The sequence below is a fragment of the Heterocephalus glaber genome, unplaced genomic scaffold (genome assembly GCF_053883595.1).
Source record: "Heterocephalus glaber isolate CG9 unplaced genomic scaffold, H.glaber_assembly_v1.0 deba00001481, whole genome shotgun sequence".
NCBI classification, from domain to species: Eukaryota; Metazoa; Chordata; class Mammalia; order Rodentia; family Bathyergidae; genus Heterocephalus; species Heterocephalus glaber.
Genome location: NW_028258317.1, coordinates 37,307,031 through 37,324,955, shown reverse-complemented (window position 1 = coordinate 37,324,955; position 17,925 = coordinate 37,307,031). Strand labels below are relative to the sequence as shown.

General features: G+C 37.2%; 1 protein-coding gene across 3 annotated transcripts in view; it reads right to left on the bottom strand.

Annotated features, from left to right (window-relative positions):
- Zdhhc21 (zDHHC palmitoyltransferase 21) overlaps window positions 1-17,604 on the bottom strand; it is a 58,968-nt gene extending 41,364 nt beyond the window's left edge. The window contains exons 1-5 of one of the 3 annotated variants that reach the window (XM_021252865.2): window positions 17,472-17,604; window positions 10,976-11,106; window positions 8,132-8,291; window positions 5,020-5,219; window positions 3,402-3,500 (exon numbers count right to left, since the gene is read on the bottom strand). In XM_021252865.2, the coding sequence (XP_021108524.1) occupies window positions 3,402-3,500; window positions 5,020-5,173 (253 nt within the window). In that variant the 5' untranslated portion in view covers window positions 5,174-5,219; window positions 8,132-8,291; window positions 10,976-11,106; window positions 17,472-17,604. The remainder of the gene's footprint in view (window positions 1-3,401; window positions 3,501-5,019; window positions 5,220-8,131; window positions 8,292-10,975; window positions 11,107-17,471) is intronic. The other 2 variants (XM_004838304.3, XM_087183931.1) reach the window with 2 other exon arrangements.
- Window positions 17,605-17,925: the final 321 nt, after the last annotated feature.

Below are 17,925 nucleotides of genomic sequence, written 5' to 3'. Positions count from 1 at the left end.
CCAATAGCAGAGTCCATAATCTAAAGATAACACAGTGGTGTCATGCATCCAATTAGGCCTGCAAATATTTATTTCGTACTCCTGTTTTATAAACTGTGAATTAGTTGTTGACTTTTGTAAGTATGTGTGGTGCTAAAGATTAAATCTAGACATTTTTTTTTAATAACAGAATTTCTCGTAAAAATTGGGATTCCCTGTTGCAATGGTTTGGACGATATTTATCCCAAGGGTCCATGTGTTGGGAGCTTGGTCCTTCTTGTGGCGATGTGGAAGCTGATGGCATCTTTAAGAGGTAGGACCTGGTAGGAAGGTCTTGGTCACTGGCACACTGTCCTTGGAAGGGAATACTATCTTCCTAGAGTGACGTCTCAGGAGATCATGCTGTCTCCCCTCCTCCTGCCCCGGTCTCTCTCTAGCTTCCTGTGTGGCAATGTAATTTCTCATTGCCATCCACTATTACGTGACACAGCCAAAATCGCCCTCATGCACCATCATTCTTGAGCCTCCAGAACTATGAATTAAGTGAAACTTGTTCCTTCATCAACAGCCTACCTCAGGTATTTTACTACTGTAACACAGAACACAGAAAGCTGGACTCCAGAAGTACAGTAAAGTCATTACTGTAACTACGGTGGATTGACTAAGAGTCAACTGTTAACGCCCATATGAACTGAATCAGCGTGGTCTGGCCATGGAGGATCCACCTGACGACTGTTACCAATAGCCATAAAAAGAGAAATGGAGGGGAAGATGGGGGCTGTTGATTTTCTAGGAGAAGCTTGCTGCGGATGGTTTTCCTAATGCAAACTTGGCTGCTCTAGTTGAAGAAGGAGCCCGGGGCCTCACTGTCACTGGGAATGGCTGCTGTTTTTGTAAGGGGAGCTCTGATCTTCAGTGTCAGCATCACTTCCTGGCTCCAATGTGGATCCCTCAGCCTGGTGGCACAAATCCTTCATCTCACCAGTGTAGGTTTTCTGGCTTCCACCACTGGCCTTTGGGGCTTCTGGGTGTAGATTCTCAATACGCAAAAGCGTGAGACATTGCTGTGGGCTCTAGGCCACTGGCTGGACTCATGGAGGACATTGCCTTGGATTCTAAGCCTTTAGCTGGACTTGTGTAGGACATTTCTGGGACCCAGGCCCTCAGTTGGATTCTTTGGGCCTCTAGTCTGCGTTTAATCTCTTGTACTCCTTTGAATTTGACTTTTTGGATAATTATCATAAAATAATTCTATAAATTATGTGTCCTGTATTTAATGTATTCCCTTGCCAAGACCCTGACTACAACAATAACTGTACCTGAAAATGTGGACTGGCTTTGGAAGTAGGTTTCTGGCAGAGGTTGGAAAAGTTTGGATGAACAAGCTAGAAAATACCTAGAATGTTGTAAGCAGAATCTTGTGGGCAACTCAGGTAAGGCCTCTAAAGAGGATGCAACCAGCCGGTCAGACCTAGATGGAATGAGCATTCTACTGGGACTTGGACTAAAGCTTTGCCAGAGCATATACCATGTCATTCGGACTTTCAGTAACCGAACTTGGGACCTAAATAGACATTTTCTTTATAAAGTTAGCCTGCCTCAGGTATTTCACAGCAGTAACAAAAAGCTGCCAATAACACCTTTTTCTCCCTCTGAATTTTAAGATCTAACCATCTAAGTGCATGACAATTTCACAGGGGTAGAGTTCTGGCTCCCCCCCTTTAGAGACAGGTATGTGTTTTCAATAAGAAAACCTGGCCCCTTTTACTGACTGCTGCACCCGGAACCTACAGCCATTTGAGTTCATCAGAAATGGGTCCAAAGTTTTAAAAAATGCTTCTTTGTTCTGGGCTACTGGGTTTTAGTATTGAAGTAAATAACACATTTATGCAATATGCTGGGGTGGTTTTGGCTATGCCAGTTGGGAAAAGGGATTCTATAAGATTTCTGAGTGCCATCCTCCTCTCTGTCCCCACCGCAAAACACATACTAACTATGTAGTAACCACTAACTCGTGTAAGTTACTAAAAACTAAATATTTAATGGTGTTCAGAAATTTCTATAGCTATATAAACATAAGTGTAATCCTATTTGATCTCTAAATATGCTAAGCTCCAAAATGATAGGTGTCAAAAACATAAAATCAGGACGTACAGGAGGTTCTGTAAGTGATTTGGCATTTAATCTCATTACATAAGGAATTACTGTATTGGTTTCCAAACTTTGCTGTACACTGGAATTATTTAGGATCTTTCAAAACAACTAATGCCTGTGTCTATATTCAGATATTCTCATTAAATTAACATGGGGTATAATTTAGACACTGAAATTTACACTTGATCCTAGCCAAAAGGCCGAGAAGTGATTAGACACTGAAATTTTTAAGATGCTTCCCAGGTAATTCTAATGTACACTAAGTTTGGAAGCCACTAAGTTACTATAAAAAGCACTGGTTCTATCACATACTGCAAATACATATATAAATTTCTTACTCAAAATGCAGAGTTTTCAATGCTTATAGAGCAAATAATCAAAATATGAGACTCAGGAAAGGATAAATAGATTTGTGCAATATCTGGTACATAATAAAACAATACATTTTCATTCATTTTTGTGGTTTGAATGGTTAGGCATTCATGGTTAGGATAATCAAGTAACCTTTAAATAACACTAGCATAAAAGGTTTTCAGAGTTTTCACTGGATTGTTAGAATCTGGAGAATTACAGGTAATAGTGTCCATAATACTATAAATATTTACTCCAAGAAATATACTTGCAATATCATGAGGTTAATGGCATCAACAAGAAAATTCCTTCTGGAAAGAAAAATAGAATTTCTCAGCCGGGCCTCATGGCACATGACTAATCTCAGCTACCTGGGCAGTTGAGGCAAGAGGATTAAGTTAAAGGGCAGCCTCAATTTAGGAATATCCTGTCTCAAAATAAAATTTTAAAAAGGGCTAGACATAGAGCTCAGTAATAGAGCACCCTGGGTTCAATACCCAAGACTGCCCCCCAGAAAAAGAATGAAAAATATCTCACATAATTATATTCCATTCAAAAATATCTGTTGCACATCTAAGAGGCAGAGACTGCTGGGCACTAGGGTTACAGCACTGAACAAACAAAAGAAAATGAAACAAAAGTCCATAGCCTCACATAGCTTAGATACACAAATGTGGAGTGGTTAGAGGGAAACAAACGTAAACCACTAAGGACAGCAGGCAGTGAGAGAGGTGTGAGGGGCCAGTGTGCAATGTTAATAGAGAAATCTGGAAAGAAATATGTGAACAAATTTAAAAGTAGTGTTAAAAAGCAATGGTGTTAGATGACATATAACATATATTAAAGGTAATAAAATATATTAACAAAGATGGTAATTCTGGCATCAGCAACACTCATAAATTTGAAGAGGACCATACCTCCATGTGGAATCTTAGGGTTCTCGGGGAGTCTTCCTGGGTCAGTTATTGAGGCCCTCACTAAGGCAACCAGACAAAATATGGCAATGCTGTAGAATACTTCAAAATAAATAAATTCATTAATTACTTCTTTTAAAGCATTTTATCAACAAGCATAGTTACTTTAAAAAGTATATTTTATATAACACCATCAGAATAAATAATTTTCAAAAAACTGAATGACTAATTCATTTCATTCACCAAATAATACTATCAAGAAAACTATTAAGCCAGGCATGGTGGAGCATGCCTGTAATCCTAGCACTTGGGAGGCTGAGGCAGGAGGATAACCATGAATTCGATGCCAGCCTAAAATCCATAGTGAGTTCAAGGACAGCCTGAAGTACATAGTGAGACCCTGTCTCAAAAAACCAAAAAAAAGGGCTGGGAATTTAGCTCAGTGGTGCCGCCGCCTGCCTCACAAGTGCAAGTTCCCGAGTTCAATCCCTGATACCAAAAAAACCCCCAAAATGGAAGGAAGGATGGAAGGAAGGAAGGAAGGAGGAAAGAAAGAAAGAAAGAAAGAAAGAAAGAAAGAAAGAAAGAAAGAAAGAAAGAAAGAAAGAAAGAAAACTATTAAATGTACCAATTACGAATATTATTTTATACCTATTACATTTATTGTTTTAATAACTGATAAGCTTGCTACAAATGAATGGGTTCTCTTTTAATTACATGTACTTACATTTGAAAGGATTAAAATAGTATTTAAAAAATATTCTGCACTTAAACCTTTTCATTAACTCTATCTTCAAAATCACTCAGAATTAGTGATATTTACTTGCCTTTTGATGTAGTTTAAGAATTTCTAGAATAAAAAAATAAAAACTTTCGAATTCTAAAATAAGCAAAAAATAACAGTAGGAAAAAATAGATTCAGTCACCATAATTTCATATTTAAAATTAAAAGGACAGGCATTTTATTCACTCAAATGAAAAACAAAACATTGTAAAAGAACAGTTTGAGTGCTCACTTCAGAACTGACTGCATAGATTGACCAGTTTTATCATTTTTAAAACAAAGGTAATATTTCCCATAGTTCTTGTGAGACCAAAATGAGGTAAAGTATGTAAAAAAGTGTAAATGCCACATCCGTGTATCACTTGGATGTGATTTTTTAAATCATAAGCAAGTCATCGCCAATGGAATATAACAGAAAATAATTATCCAGAAGTTTGAAGTGTTTTCATAATCAATGATTTTCGTATCATGAAATCACATTTTCTAGCAATGTATACCATCTCCATTCTCACAACTTTCAAATTTGCAATTAAATGCAAAAAGGAAACATTAAAATTATACACACAAATTGTTGACACTGTCTCAGTTTTTCTTCAGCAAAACGGTCTTTATATATATTGCAGTTAGAAGACTATGGAAAGAGCACTTTTATCTAACTCTGCAAATAATCTTTAAAAGGTTATTTTTTAAACTTCTATAGTTTAGGAAATAACAATATTAATATCACTACTAAAATAATAAGTACACTAAACGGAAGGTTACACAGAAGGTGCATTACATTTGAAAAACATTCACAATGAGAAAAATCTTTAACTATACAGAGATCTAGAAACTTACTTATTATTAGTATGCCTGGAATATGCCCTTCTTCATAGTGCGGAAAGAGAACAATCTTGGGAATTAAAATAATATTGTATAACCAGACAAAGACAATCAAACCCATGCAGCACCAGCCGTGTGGGTCAACAACAAAGTGAATCCGGAGGCCCATTGTACAGTCCTATGACTGCCTGGCAAACGCACCAGAAAAGACAACCCTGGGGAAGAAAAAAGAAAAAAATTACTAACAGAAAAATCTATTTGACTAAAAACTGTATAAAACAACACTGATCTTGTGCTTGCTTCGGCAGCACATATACTAAAACGACACTGATCTTTGTATCTATTCTTTTGACCATGAACACCGGAAAACAAAAACTTCAGAATACTCAAATTTCACCCAAAGCTTTAAATAGATAAATTTTAATCTTTCATCATAAATTGATATTAAAGGTACAAACTGGCATTATCTCTAAAGTTAAAACACATTTGTCCTGGGGTGGGGATTTAGCTCAGTAGTTCGGCCGCCTGCCTCGAAAGCAGAAGGTCCCAAGTTTGATCCATAGTACCAAAAAAAAAAAAAAACACATTTGTCCTTAACTCAGCAATCTCATCTGTAAACTCAAAGGACATGAGTATACATATCCATCAAAACACTTGTGAAAAAAATTTTAGTGGCTTTAACCATAAGGCTAACTTATGGTCACGCAACTCAAAATCACGGTTATCTTGGAGTGGAAGAAGTAGGTACTGACTGAGAAGGTACTGACAAATCAGGAGGGGCTAACAATGCTCTGTATCTCAAGCTGGATCGTACTTTGTGGGGGTATCTGCACAACCAAACACTCACCAAGCTGTACACTTCACACTTGTATGCTTTAGTTTAATTTTAAACCACAATAAAATATTTCAAAGACCATTTTGAAAAGTAAAAGTTAAAAATGACTAAAAATATTAAAATTAGTGGAATGAAGCCCAACTAATCTCATTACTATCAACTCAAGAAGACTCTTGTTTAAATGGGTCTTTTTCAGTTGAGCAAAAACAATTCACAAACAGACCTCCAAATGAGACAACGAAAAAGTTAAGATACTTCTATACATGTGATATGGACAAAATGACTTGAAAAGTACAGTAGATACAACTTAAAAAAACTTGAACAATATTTATATGGTCTGGGGAGCATCTTTTACATAAAAAATAAGGTATAATAATAAATTAAGACAATGATTCTCACAGCTGCAAGCAAATCAAAATCAAGTAAGGAGCTTTTTAAAAATACACAGTCACAGACACCATTCCAGATCTACTGAATTCTTCATAATGCCCCCAAACCAATAAAACCCCTTAAACCGCGCTACAGGTGCTGATACAGCTGTTGTTTAGGAGCCACTAACTAAGGAACTTCACTGAGATGTCAATGTTACAGCACTGAGTTGAACTTAGTTCACAGCCTCTGCTATATATGTCACTTGCTAGATATTACAAATACAAATGTGAATATGACACCATCTTCACCTAAAGGAACTAACAATCTAATAGAGAAAAGTCATTTAAAAAAGCTTTAGTAGGATATGCTAAGTTCCAGATTTGTGGACAAGTTGTTGATAAGGGCACAGAAGATGGAAACTAGGTATATACAAAGTGTCATCACAAATCATAAACCTTTCTGTGGCTAGTGACAGGGAGAAATAAGGGACTATATATATATCATGTAGGCAAAGATGCCATGTGAATGCTGAATTCATTCTTATGCACAGGAAAGCTATCAAAACAAGAGGTTAACATGAGAAGATTTGTATTTTCAGTAAGTTACTGGAGCTCTGGGGTAGAGAATAAAGACAGTTTAAGAAAACACAAAAACCCAAATAAGTTTTAGAGAAGGGACCAACAGAAATAGAATCAAACCAGTAAGTCTTACTAATTGATTCTATACTACAACTTACACAGGAAAGCAAAGACTGACTCCTAGATTTCCAACTTAGACGCTAGAACATTCTAAGAATAATTTATCTTCAATTGAAGAGCCTCATGGTACCATCCCTTAAAGGCCTTGCCAATGCTCACCAAAGCCATAAAGTTACCAAAACAAAGAAAGATAAAGGAACACTAATGTCATTTTTAAAGAAGTACCCCTCCTCTCATTTCCAGATACAGCAAAAAGGGAGCAATAGAAGAAGGAGGAGAAGAGAGGAGAAGAAGAGGAAGATAAAGGAGAAGAGAGAAAGAGGAGAGGAAAAAGGAAGAGGAAAAAAACTCAAATGCAATATCATCCAATGGTTTAAATCAGATATGGTCCAAATCAGTACCTATGTATCAGGAATTTAAAATAGGAACAGTACCCAGACCTTTCAAAAGTAAAAGTCAAACTTCATTACCTTGCAATTAGCAAATTAAAAGACAGATCAGTATCATGAAAGTGAGGAAAGTCAGAGAGGATAAAGCATACTATGTAATTTAGGTATCATTGTTTTTAAAACTAAAGTAGCTCAGATACAAAAGGTAACCTATCTATACAGCTAAAAAGAAACATTCCAAAGAATGTTAATTTTTTTACAGCCTTGCCAATTATCAAATGGTAAAAGAAATGTTAGAAGAGAACTCTTTTAACACGTTTACTATTATTAACTTCATGTACCTTTCTTTTTTTTGGTACCGGGGATCAAACTCAGGACCTTGTTCTTTCAAGGCAAGCGTGATGCCACTAAGCTAAATCCCCGGCCCATGTACCTTTCTTTTAATGTTTTGGTTCTATTCAGTGCTAAAAAAAAAAAAAAAAAAAGTATGAATTCCAATAATTACACAGAATAGAGTAACTTTTATCATTAGAAACACAAGAGCAGATAAGCCAACAAAACAAGTGGAATAACTATCAAATACTTAGTTTTTGAACTCTATTTTTATTCCTTTACCAAAAATTAACATTTCTATCATCACTAAGAACTCTTGCAATAGGAAATATTACATAGTAAAAAATATCATTTAAAAATGTGCCCAGTTTTCCTGAATATAAACAGAGTCATGATAAACTCTAAAAGAACAGGCATACTCAAGGAAAAGTCACCACAAGATAAAAATAAATAAATAAAAACAACAAACAAGTAAGATTTTAAATATTTAAAATAAATACCTGATCAGTAAAACTTAGTGCCACATAATCTTTGCAATAGGGCTGTAGAAAATAAAGCAGGGTCTTCCACGAGCTCCAAAGCAGATCACAACCACAAGTATGAACTGGCCCGGATGCCAGGCGCCCTCCACTCAGCTGCTGTCTACAGGCTCAGGTGAGGCTGCCGGTTGGGCAGAAATTATTACACATCCTGAGCAGCAACCACACCGAGCACAATGCTGCTGCTTCATCTGAAGGATGGCACTTTTAAAATACTTCCATCAGCTACAGATTCCAAAACATTCATTTATATATTAAGTGGTGTGCCATAAGTCAAACTTCGATGTCACTAGTGGATGTACTGGTACTTCAACATTTTTTAAGATTGCCATCTGATAACTACACTTGAGTGCAGTGACTAACTTTATAATTATGTAAATTACTACAGCACAAACTATTTTTAAAGAAATTATAATTGAAATCTAATAAACTGAACTGAGTAAATATTTATGATGACCAAAGTATTCTGATGGTATACCACCTTTCCTTTTTTCCTCAAGGAACTATATCTTACCACATTATTTTCTACAGGAAGAATACTTAAGTCACTATGAAATAAAAATAACAGAAAACTACTATATGACAGAAAACTGTAACATCAGAATACAGATCTTAGAACATCAAAAGATTACACAAAATAACTAGCAAGACATCTAGCCAAATATGTATTTCTAAACTTGTATGATACTCCACCTCAACCAAGTTTTATTACTGTCCATGAATATGGAAATATATATTCTATCATTCATTCCTCCTATCTGAAATATGCCTATCACTCTCCTTACTCTATTTAAATTCAACTCATAATTCACAGCCAATTTGAAGCTCACTCTCTGAATGAAATTCTTCCTGAGGCCTCAATTCACAGGTATTTCTTCCTCTTCTAAATTTCAATAAGAAGCAAAACTATTAGAAAAAAATAGCAGTTGATTCTAAAAACTTGGAATGAGGATGCCCTCGACAACCAAGAGCCCTAAAGCCACATTTCACCACATAAAATTTAAAATTTGTAAGCCCAGAACATACCAGAAACAAAATTAAAAGAAAAAGTATCCTTGGAAAAAAACAGAACACATGACTTGTAAGAGGCATATAAAATTAGATATATACAGAAGCAATTCACAAATAGAAAAAAAATCCAATGGCTAATCATTACTGATTAGGAAAATGTGAAATAACTAGGTATATTTTGCATCTACTATATTGAAAAACTTGGAAGAGAAGGATGATGAGAGGGCAGAGGGAAAAGAATACTCGCATACATTACCAATGTGTATGTAAACTAATAGAACCGCTTGGGGAAGGTAAAAACTTTTTACACAGAAATTTACTTCTAGTAATACCTACACAAGTACTCATGAGTGTTCAAATGTATACACATACAAGGATGTACAAGGATACTGCATTTTTTGTAATCATAAAAATATGGCATAACTTAATGTCCATGTAGAAGAGGGCAATGATTAAGTCCTGGTACATCAATAGTACAGACTATTTCCAAGCTACTGCAATTTAGGAAGAAAAAAAAGAAGAAAAAGGGGAAAAAAGGAGGTGGATCTGCCTATGATTAGCCTATAATATACTACTGAGTAAATAAAACAAGTCACATAGGCAAAATCTATGGCTAGGGGTAGGAATCTTAGTGGTATTCAGTGGGGGGAGGGACAGAGACAGACTCAGAAGGCACAATGAGGGAACTTTCTGTGGTGCTAATAAAGACCTACATCTTGATATGGAGCTGAGTTATACAAGTATACAATCAAGATTGGTACACTTGGGCCAGGGATTTAGCTCAGTGGTTTCGCCGCCTGCTGTGCAAGCACAAAGACCCGAGTTCGATCCCCGGTACCAAAAAAAAAAAAAAAAAAGATTGGTACACTTCGTGGTATGTAAATTAACCTAAAAAACTGCAAGACAATATTGAACTCCTGTTAATGAGACGTATACTGAAGTAGGTGTGTGTGTGTGCACATGTGTGATTTGCAAGGAATGTACTGATGTCTGCAATTCACTCTGAAATAGAAGCAAAAAAAATAATAAAGTTGACTGATGGATTGTCAGAGAGAAAGATAAGGATGTCATGAAGATCAGTAAAACATTAGTTATGAAATCTAAGTGATGGGTAATCAGATATTACACTATAAAACTGATTTCTATGTTTCTGTTTGAAACTTCAAATTTCAAAATTAAATGTTGGGGGAAGCGAGGTATAAAATGGCTTGTATAACATTTTTTGTTAGAAAAAGTAATATATAAGTAATTTCTGCATATGCACAGAAAAAACCGCTGGAAGAAAACATACCAACCAAATTGCTAACAGTGTTCATCCTGGAACAACGCAGGAAAATAGTGAGGACTCATATTTTATTAATATATTTATGTGTTTTTCTAAGTGTATCAATAAATATGTATAATCCTAAATCATTTTCAACCAACTGAAAAGCAAAAATAGCTTAAGGGACACTGATAACCTTACAAACAAAATGTATAATTTGAGCCTCTCCTTGCTACTGTATATTAAATGTTTCTAAAATTAGTTGTTAAAATGCAATGGAGAAAGATTTCTTATAAAGCCATATAAACTTTACAATTTAGAAAGATATTTCTGAAACTTATATTACTTACATATTATTTTCCCCTTAAAAAAAGTCTTACTGAAAAAATGTTTAGTTAAAACTAGTATGAAAAATATAAATCAATTCATTTACTAATTAACAATTAATAGTATCTAAACATTAGACTCCAAGGATACTAAGGCACATAAATTATAAATCTAGTTCCATGTAAAATCAAATACAAACTTACCAATTGCAAGTTCACCGAGATGTGCTGTGATTTTTCTGGTTCTTGCATTTAGAAGTTTTATCTTGATTCATTCTTTTTTAAATTACATCCCACCAAAGGACCTCTCTTCAATAACAGTTCTCCATGAGAACCTATTAATGGTTTAACAAATAATAATTTCTCACAAAGACAAAAATCGTAAACAGCTAAACATTCTAACTGTGAAAATGTCAATTACAAAAATTTTAAATTCAGAAATAAGAAAAGATAATTTAACACTTGAGTCTATGTTTGGTATCCTATCTATTCCCTCAGAATTTGTGTTTGATTACCATTATACATGAAAGTTCTCTCTTTCGAAATCATCCAATTCTCATAAAATCAAACATTATGCATCTAGCATCTGGGCACATAGAAGTCCTTGACCACAAATCACAAAATAACAATAGATTCTGACATCACTAATGTGACACATGTACGGTAATGTCTATCAAGATGCGAGGCTAGAAGTACCTAGTTACAACTGATAGAGAATAAAGTTTGAAATAGAAGTTTGCCTAGATGCCCATCGACAGATGAAGGGATAAAGAAAATGTAGTATATACACGCACAATGGAATTTTATTCAACCATAAAGAAGAATGAATTCAAGTCATTTGCAGGAAAATCGACGGATCCTGAGACTATGTTAAGTGAAATAAGTCAGACACAGAAAGTTAAATATTCCATGGTTCCTTTTATGTGAGAAATACAAAATATAAATAAATTAAAAATCAAAATAAAGGAGAGATGGTAAGAAACACAGTGACAGTCTTTTTTGAAGATGGGGAAACAGATCAGGAAAAGTAGGAAGGGGAGGGGAGGAAGGAAGAGTAAAGATATAGAAAATGATCAAAAAATGATATGTATGTACCAATTCCCCAAAGGGAGGTCTCACTTTAAAATGTTCTAAGAAAAACAGCTATCCTCCTATAATTATATCATTAAGAGTCAACCACAAAAGTTAATTTCTATAGTACAAACTTAAAAAATAATAACACTGTAAAGAGTTTTACATAAAATATACCAATTCACTACTACATTAATCCACCCAACATTTGTTAATATATACTATTCTTTGGCACAGTGTATAGATGAGAAAGAAGACACTGTCCTTAAGAAAAATAGACTAGTAAAACAGACAAGATCAATACTACGTAAGACATTTGAAGACAGAAAGCAAGGGGTCAATGCACTTCAGAGTAAGGGTATTAGTTCACGAATTTTTTCCAGATTACTGCATACTTGACTGTATTACAACCACCTTATTTCTTATGTTAAAAATGTCATCAGAAAAAGACTCCCAGAGACAAGGAAGCCTGTGAATTAGCTAGATTAAAAATAGAGGTTCTTTTGACGAAAAGAAAAATAAGCAAAAGTGTAAAAGCAGACAAAGAAAATCTATGTGAGTAGCAATGACTAGAATCACTGCACAGGGACAAAAGGGGCAATGTACGCCAAATTCTTGGCCACAATCAACTCTAAAAAGTAAATCTTGTAATATTATTGGTACACACATAAATAGAGGAATAATTGAAAAAGTTTTACCCTTACTAAATATAATATACTATGATATTATTATTCTATTTTACATTAGTAAAAATATGTAACGCTAGTCACAGCTTACTGAGTTTGTGATGTGCAGGCAGAGAGCAATCCTTAGACTGAAAAACACTGAAATCAAGCCAATGAGTTTGGACTTCACCCTGAACACAGTGGAAGACCACTGAAGGATTTTTAGGGAGTAAATTTCAGGATCAAATTTGCATGTGGAGAAGTATAGCAACAATCTGAAGGCTGGTTTGGAGTAGAAGGATTAAAGCACCGAGATCAACCACACGCAGCAATCCAGGCTGAGTGTCATGCAGGTGAGAAATAAGGAGGGCACACAGTAAGCACCCCACAATCCGCATTTAAGAGGGTGTATGTATGTGTGTGTGTGTGTGTGTGTATGTGTGTGTGTGTGTGTGTGTGTGTGTTAGGAAGTGACAATTGGGACAGAAATAATGAAAAGGGACAGATCCAAGAGAACTAAATAAATAAAACTTATAGGATCTACCTAATGATCAACTGGAAACAAAAAGTAGAGCAAAGAGTGGTTTCCAACTTTCTGGCTTAGGGACTAAGTGAAAGGCGGTAGCATTCTTCAGGATAGGAAATAAAAATAAGTTATTAATTTGTTAAGCATACTGCTTTACTACCACAACAGCAAACTCTTATTACTGAGGATGTAAAAATTACATCAAAATAATTATCATTACATTTCTACTCCCCCTTATAAACTTAGGGAAACAAAAAATAAACCAAAAAAACACTACATTTTCTCCCAGGGTCAAATTTTTTTATCATCCAAGATTATCAGATTGTCAAATGTCACTTCTTTCTACTCTAAGGTTTTAACCTAATTTAAATTGGTCTCTTTGACTGCACCTTGCTTCTTAAGGAGAAAATACTTTATGACAAAGTTAAGGACCTACTACCCCAAAGGTAAATGAATGAATTACATTTTCCCAGGAAAAAAAAATTCAAATAGAATTAAATGTAGCACAACAAAATGTTCTGAAATATGGCCAAAGTCAGTAATGCTACTAAGGTAATGACTCCAGCTTGGCTTCCTGAGGACAGTAGTTTCTGTCAGTAACATTAGGTAACACCACAAGCCAATCACCAATGACTCAAACCCCAGTCACTCACTGGGTTAAAATCAAGAAAAATCTCACTTTACATTTACAGTTATTAGAGCTACACTGCAGACATGGCATCTGAAAAACAGTATTTCAAGCTAGATCAACATTGCCACCATTACCGTAGAATGAAATCTCACTATGTGGTATACAAAAGTAATGCTAGGTTCAAAACTCCAAAAAATAGCACGGCACACCTAGTGCATACCTATAATCCCAGCACTCAGGGGGCTGAGGCAGAAGGATCACCAAGAGTTCAAAGCCAGCCTGAACTACATACCCAGTGAGGCCCTGTCTCAAAAAAAAAACTCCAAAAAATTGTGGATAACAATATCCCAAAGTTTTAGAACTATAAAATGCCATTAATCATCTTTAACACTGCTATGTCTGAAAGAATACAATCAACAATTTGATAAGTTTTCAAATACACACACAAAAAAAGATTTCGCCCCTGCGGCCAAGAGACTATGGATACTATATTACATGGGAATATATGAAATTTATAACATTATTATGGCCAAAAATTAATGTAGAAAACAAAGTTATAGATGTACCTTTAAACATACTTATAAAAGTGTTTGTCATCTGATTATATTCTACTCTGAAAATTGGCTTATCACGAGTTTACCTAAAACATCAGGCTCTAGCTGCCTATACTTAGCCAGTGAGGGAATTCAAGTTTTAAAATATCACATAGAAATTCAATTTATTATCAATAGTAGAAAACATTATACATATGTTATAAATAAAGGCCCACATTTCCATTGTAACACAGCCTCTTATTCCCCTTCCAAAGGATAAAAATCTCCATTTAGGGGTTGGAAACTGACAGTGAGAAGTTGCCTGGCAAAGAAGTAGCATCTTCAAAATGGTAACTATAAAGGGAAGTAGGGAGGGTGAAGAGGAAGAGGAAAGGAAACTTAAGTTTCACTTCTAGTTTTAGAAACTCAAAAATGAAAAGTATTCCTGGGTTATCATCAAAGTAGTGATTCAGGGCCAGGGATTTAGCTCAGTGGCATGGCACCTGGCTTGCAAGCACAAGGTCCTGAGTTCAATCCCCAGTACCAAAAAGGGGGAGGGGTCCTTAAAAGTAGTGACTCAATACCCCAGCTATCTCCCATCTGCAACACTAAAGTCTGTGAACTAGTTAACAAAGGGAGAAAAACTTCAGATACACTGTACTAGAAACATGTGGGGAAGTTGTATTGCTACACATTGCCCTGGGATCTCTTCAGGACAAAAAAAAAGGAGCGCTTTGATCTAAAATACAATGATTAAGTCAGACTAGTGATGTGGGCCTGTAATCCCAGCTAATCAGAAGGCTGAAGCAGGATGGTAAGTTTGAGGCAGCCTGAACAACTCAGCAAGAGCCAGTCACAAAATAAAAGCAAAAGGGATACAGCTCAGTGGTAGAGTGCTTGCCTAGAATGCAAGGCTCTGGGTTCAATCTTCAGTGTGGAAGACACATACATACACACACACACACACACACACACACACACAAAGGTTTAAAACTAGAAGTCTGGTTGAGATCACACCTGAGCATTTTAAATTAGAACTGAAAGAAAAGTAAACAGTGAACTATAAGATACTAACTTTTTCCTAACTTGCCATTTTGTGAAAGGGGCAACAGATAGTGCAGAGAGAAAACATCCAAGAGCCTATGAGGCGAGGAAGGCTGATCACCCTGCAAGGAAGAGTAAGGGAAAAGAGGTCTCCTGCTAGACAGCCCTCCCCACTACAGGCAAACACCACTAACTTCAGTAAGAGGCATTATGTACTGATGCTTCTACTAGATGCTAAGCTTTCTTTTCTAGAACATTTGAAAAGCTGAATGTCAGTCCTAGTATTCTGCAGAGTAATAAAATGTCTACATTAAAAAAATAATAATAAAGAAATTTTTAAAACCTAAGGTACAATCTCCTGGCAATAAAAAGCTTTACCTTTGCTTTTCTCATTATGCCTGGTAGAACTGATGCTAATATGCTGAAGTTTTTGTTGACTCTTAGTTATAATCCCACAAAAAAACCCCAAAAAAGGCTCCAGAGACATTTCTAGATATCTGTTTCTTCAGTAACCCATGACAGTATTTTATTCATATGCTTTTTCCACAGATTCTGAATCATATTCCATGGATTAAATCACTGATTTAAACTGGACACTGGGCAAATAAGTAAAATTTTATGATTCACTGATTATTTCCTGTCTTAGGACCTACCTGTTAGGCTGATGATTATGTGAATCATTTAAAGCGCTTAAATTTCTTCTGTTATACAAAGCACCTCACAGATAAGTAATGTGACATAAATCTCATCATCTTGTTTAAAATATGCTGTAATTCATTTATCCTTATTATAACTTCCAAAGTATAGTTTAACAGAAACCTCAACAGTTTGAAGAAATCTAATGTAATTCTATTGCTTCACATCCAAAGTGAATTCTGGAGTTCATCTATGCTGGTGCTACACCAAAATTTTACTAGCATTTTTCCTGAGGTAAATGTTTTAAACACACCTACAACATGAGTCCTAAACTGTTTACAAATGTATTTGCAAATAAACATATTAAAGTTTTAAACATACACACCTTAATTTAATCTGGCTCTCTAGTGGTATAGATAAAAAAACAACTTGGGTCACTGACCTACCCTTGACCCCATAGTTGTTAAGTGACAGTAATGGGACTAGAATTTGGCTTTTCTTTCCACAGCACCAAATCTCATTTGGTTCTTTCTTTCCACTTGATTTTTTGTTCCCTCATCTCTTCTTCAAAAACCGAAGAGACAGCACATCTAAGGCAAAATCGAGAAACTCTCTGAATTTTATCTTCAAAATAAGTCTAAAGAGTTGGAATAACTTGAGATCCTGCACCAAAAGCCTTTTAATCTAGGAATGACACACACTAAGGAGTATGTTATCAAATGGTACCATGTTATTATTTTTACCACAAGGTAGGTAATTTTTTTAGGTTGCACATGCTAGCATAGTAGGCGGAGGACCCATTTGACAGATCTTTTTAACTTGCACTTAATTATCCTTATGTTTGTATTTTAGATTGTAACTTTACCCCGTGGTTTATGACATGCCCACAGTGACCTTGATTTTTTTTTCCTCTTGTACTTTTATGGACTGCTTCACTCCAATATTTTCTTGAAGTAATAATTGGGCAGGTCCTCTGAGCCCTGGAGACACAGACACCCTCCACTGACTCACAAGAGATCTTAAAAGCTGGACCAAATACAGCCTGAGAAAAACCACAATTTAAATGGTCTCTCCTGCTGAAATCCAACAACCCATCTTGGGGAATAGTACCAAATGCAAACTGCTGCCATGTATAAGCCATTTTCTGGAAACCACCCTCAGATAATAAAAGAGCGAACTCTCTCCCCTCCCGCTAATCCCACCTCTGCTGCTCCCCACCAGCGGAATGGAAATGAATGAAAGGCTGTCATCGCACAGGCGAGACCGGGGAACGCAGGAGCTGCCCTCCCCGCAGGGTGGGGATAGGGAAAATGCAGTTCACCGGCGAGAAACTCGGGGCTCGGGTGTTTTCATTACCCAAACCCTGTCGACCAGCGCAGAAAACCGCCCGCCTACCGCGGCAGGGGCACGCGCGGCACTGCGGTCCTGGCTAGAAACGTGCAAGCGAGCCAGGCCCGGGGGCAGGAGGCACCGCGCCCCGCCCCGCGCCCCGGGATCCCCGCCGTCCGAGAGCCGAGGGGCGGGTGTGCGAAGGGGCCGGGAGGCCCGGGGGCGCGGGCGGCGGGGGCGGCACTTCCCCTGGCCCCTCACTCACCCAGCCGCGCGCTCGCCTCACCGCCGCTCCGGCGACCTCCAGAGGCTCTTCCCTCGTCCTCCTCCTCCTCCCCGGCGTCGCCGCCGCCGCCCAGGCCCCGCCGCGCTCGCCTTCCGCTTCCGGGAGCCGGAACGCCGGGCCCGGCGGAGCGGGAGTCCACATACCCAAGCGCCCGCGCCAGGAGGGATGGCGGCTGCAGTAGCCTTCTCGCTTCGCGTCCAGGCCGCGATGGGAGCCGCCGAGGGCCCAAAGTCCAGAGATCTCGCCGCGACCCCAGCCGCGCTCCGCCATCGGCCGAGCACTCGCACCTGGCGCACCTCCGCTTCTCAGGCCTCCCCTGCCACCTCCTTTCCGGCTCTGCCCGGCCCCTCTTCGCACTGACCCCACACCCTCGCTGAATAGGACAGGGACCTATCTTTGAGCATGGCCTGTATCCCTCCCGCAGGGGGATTTG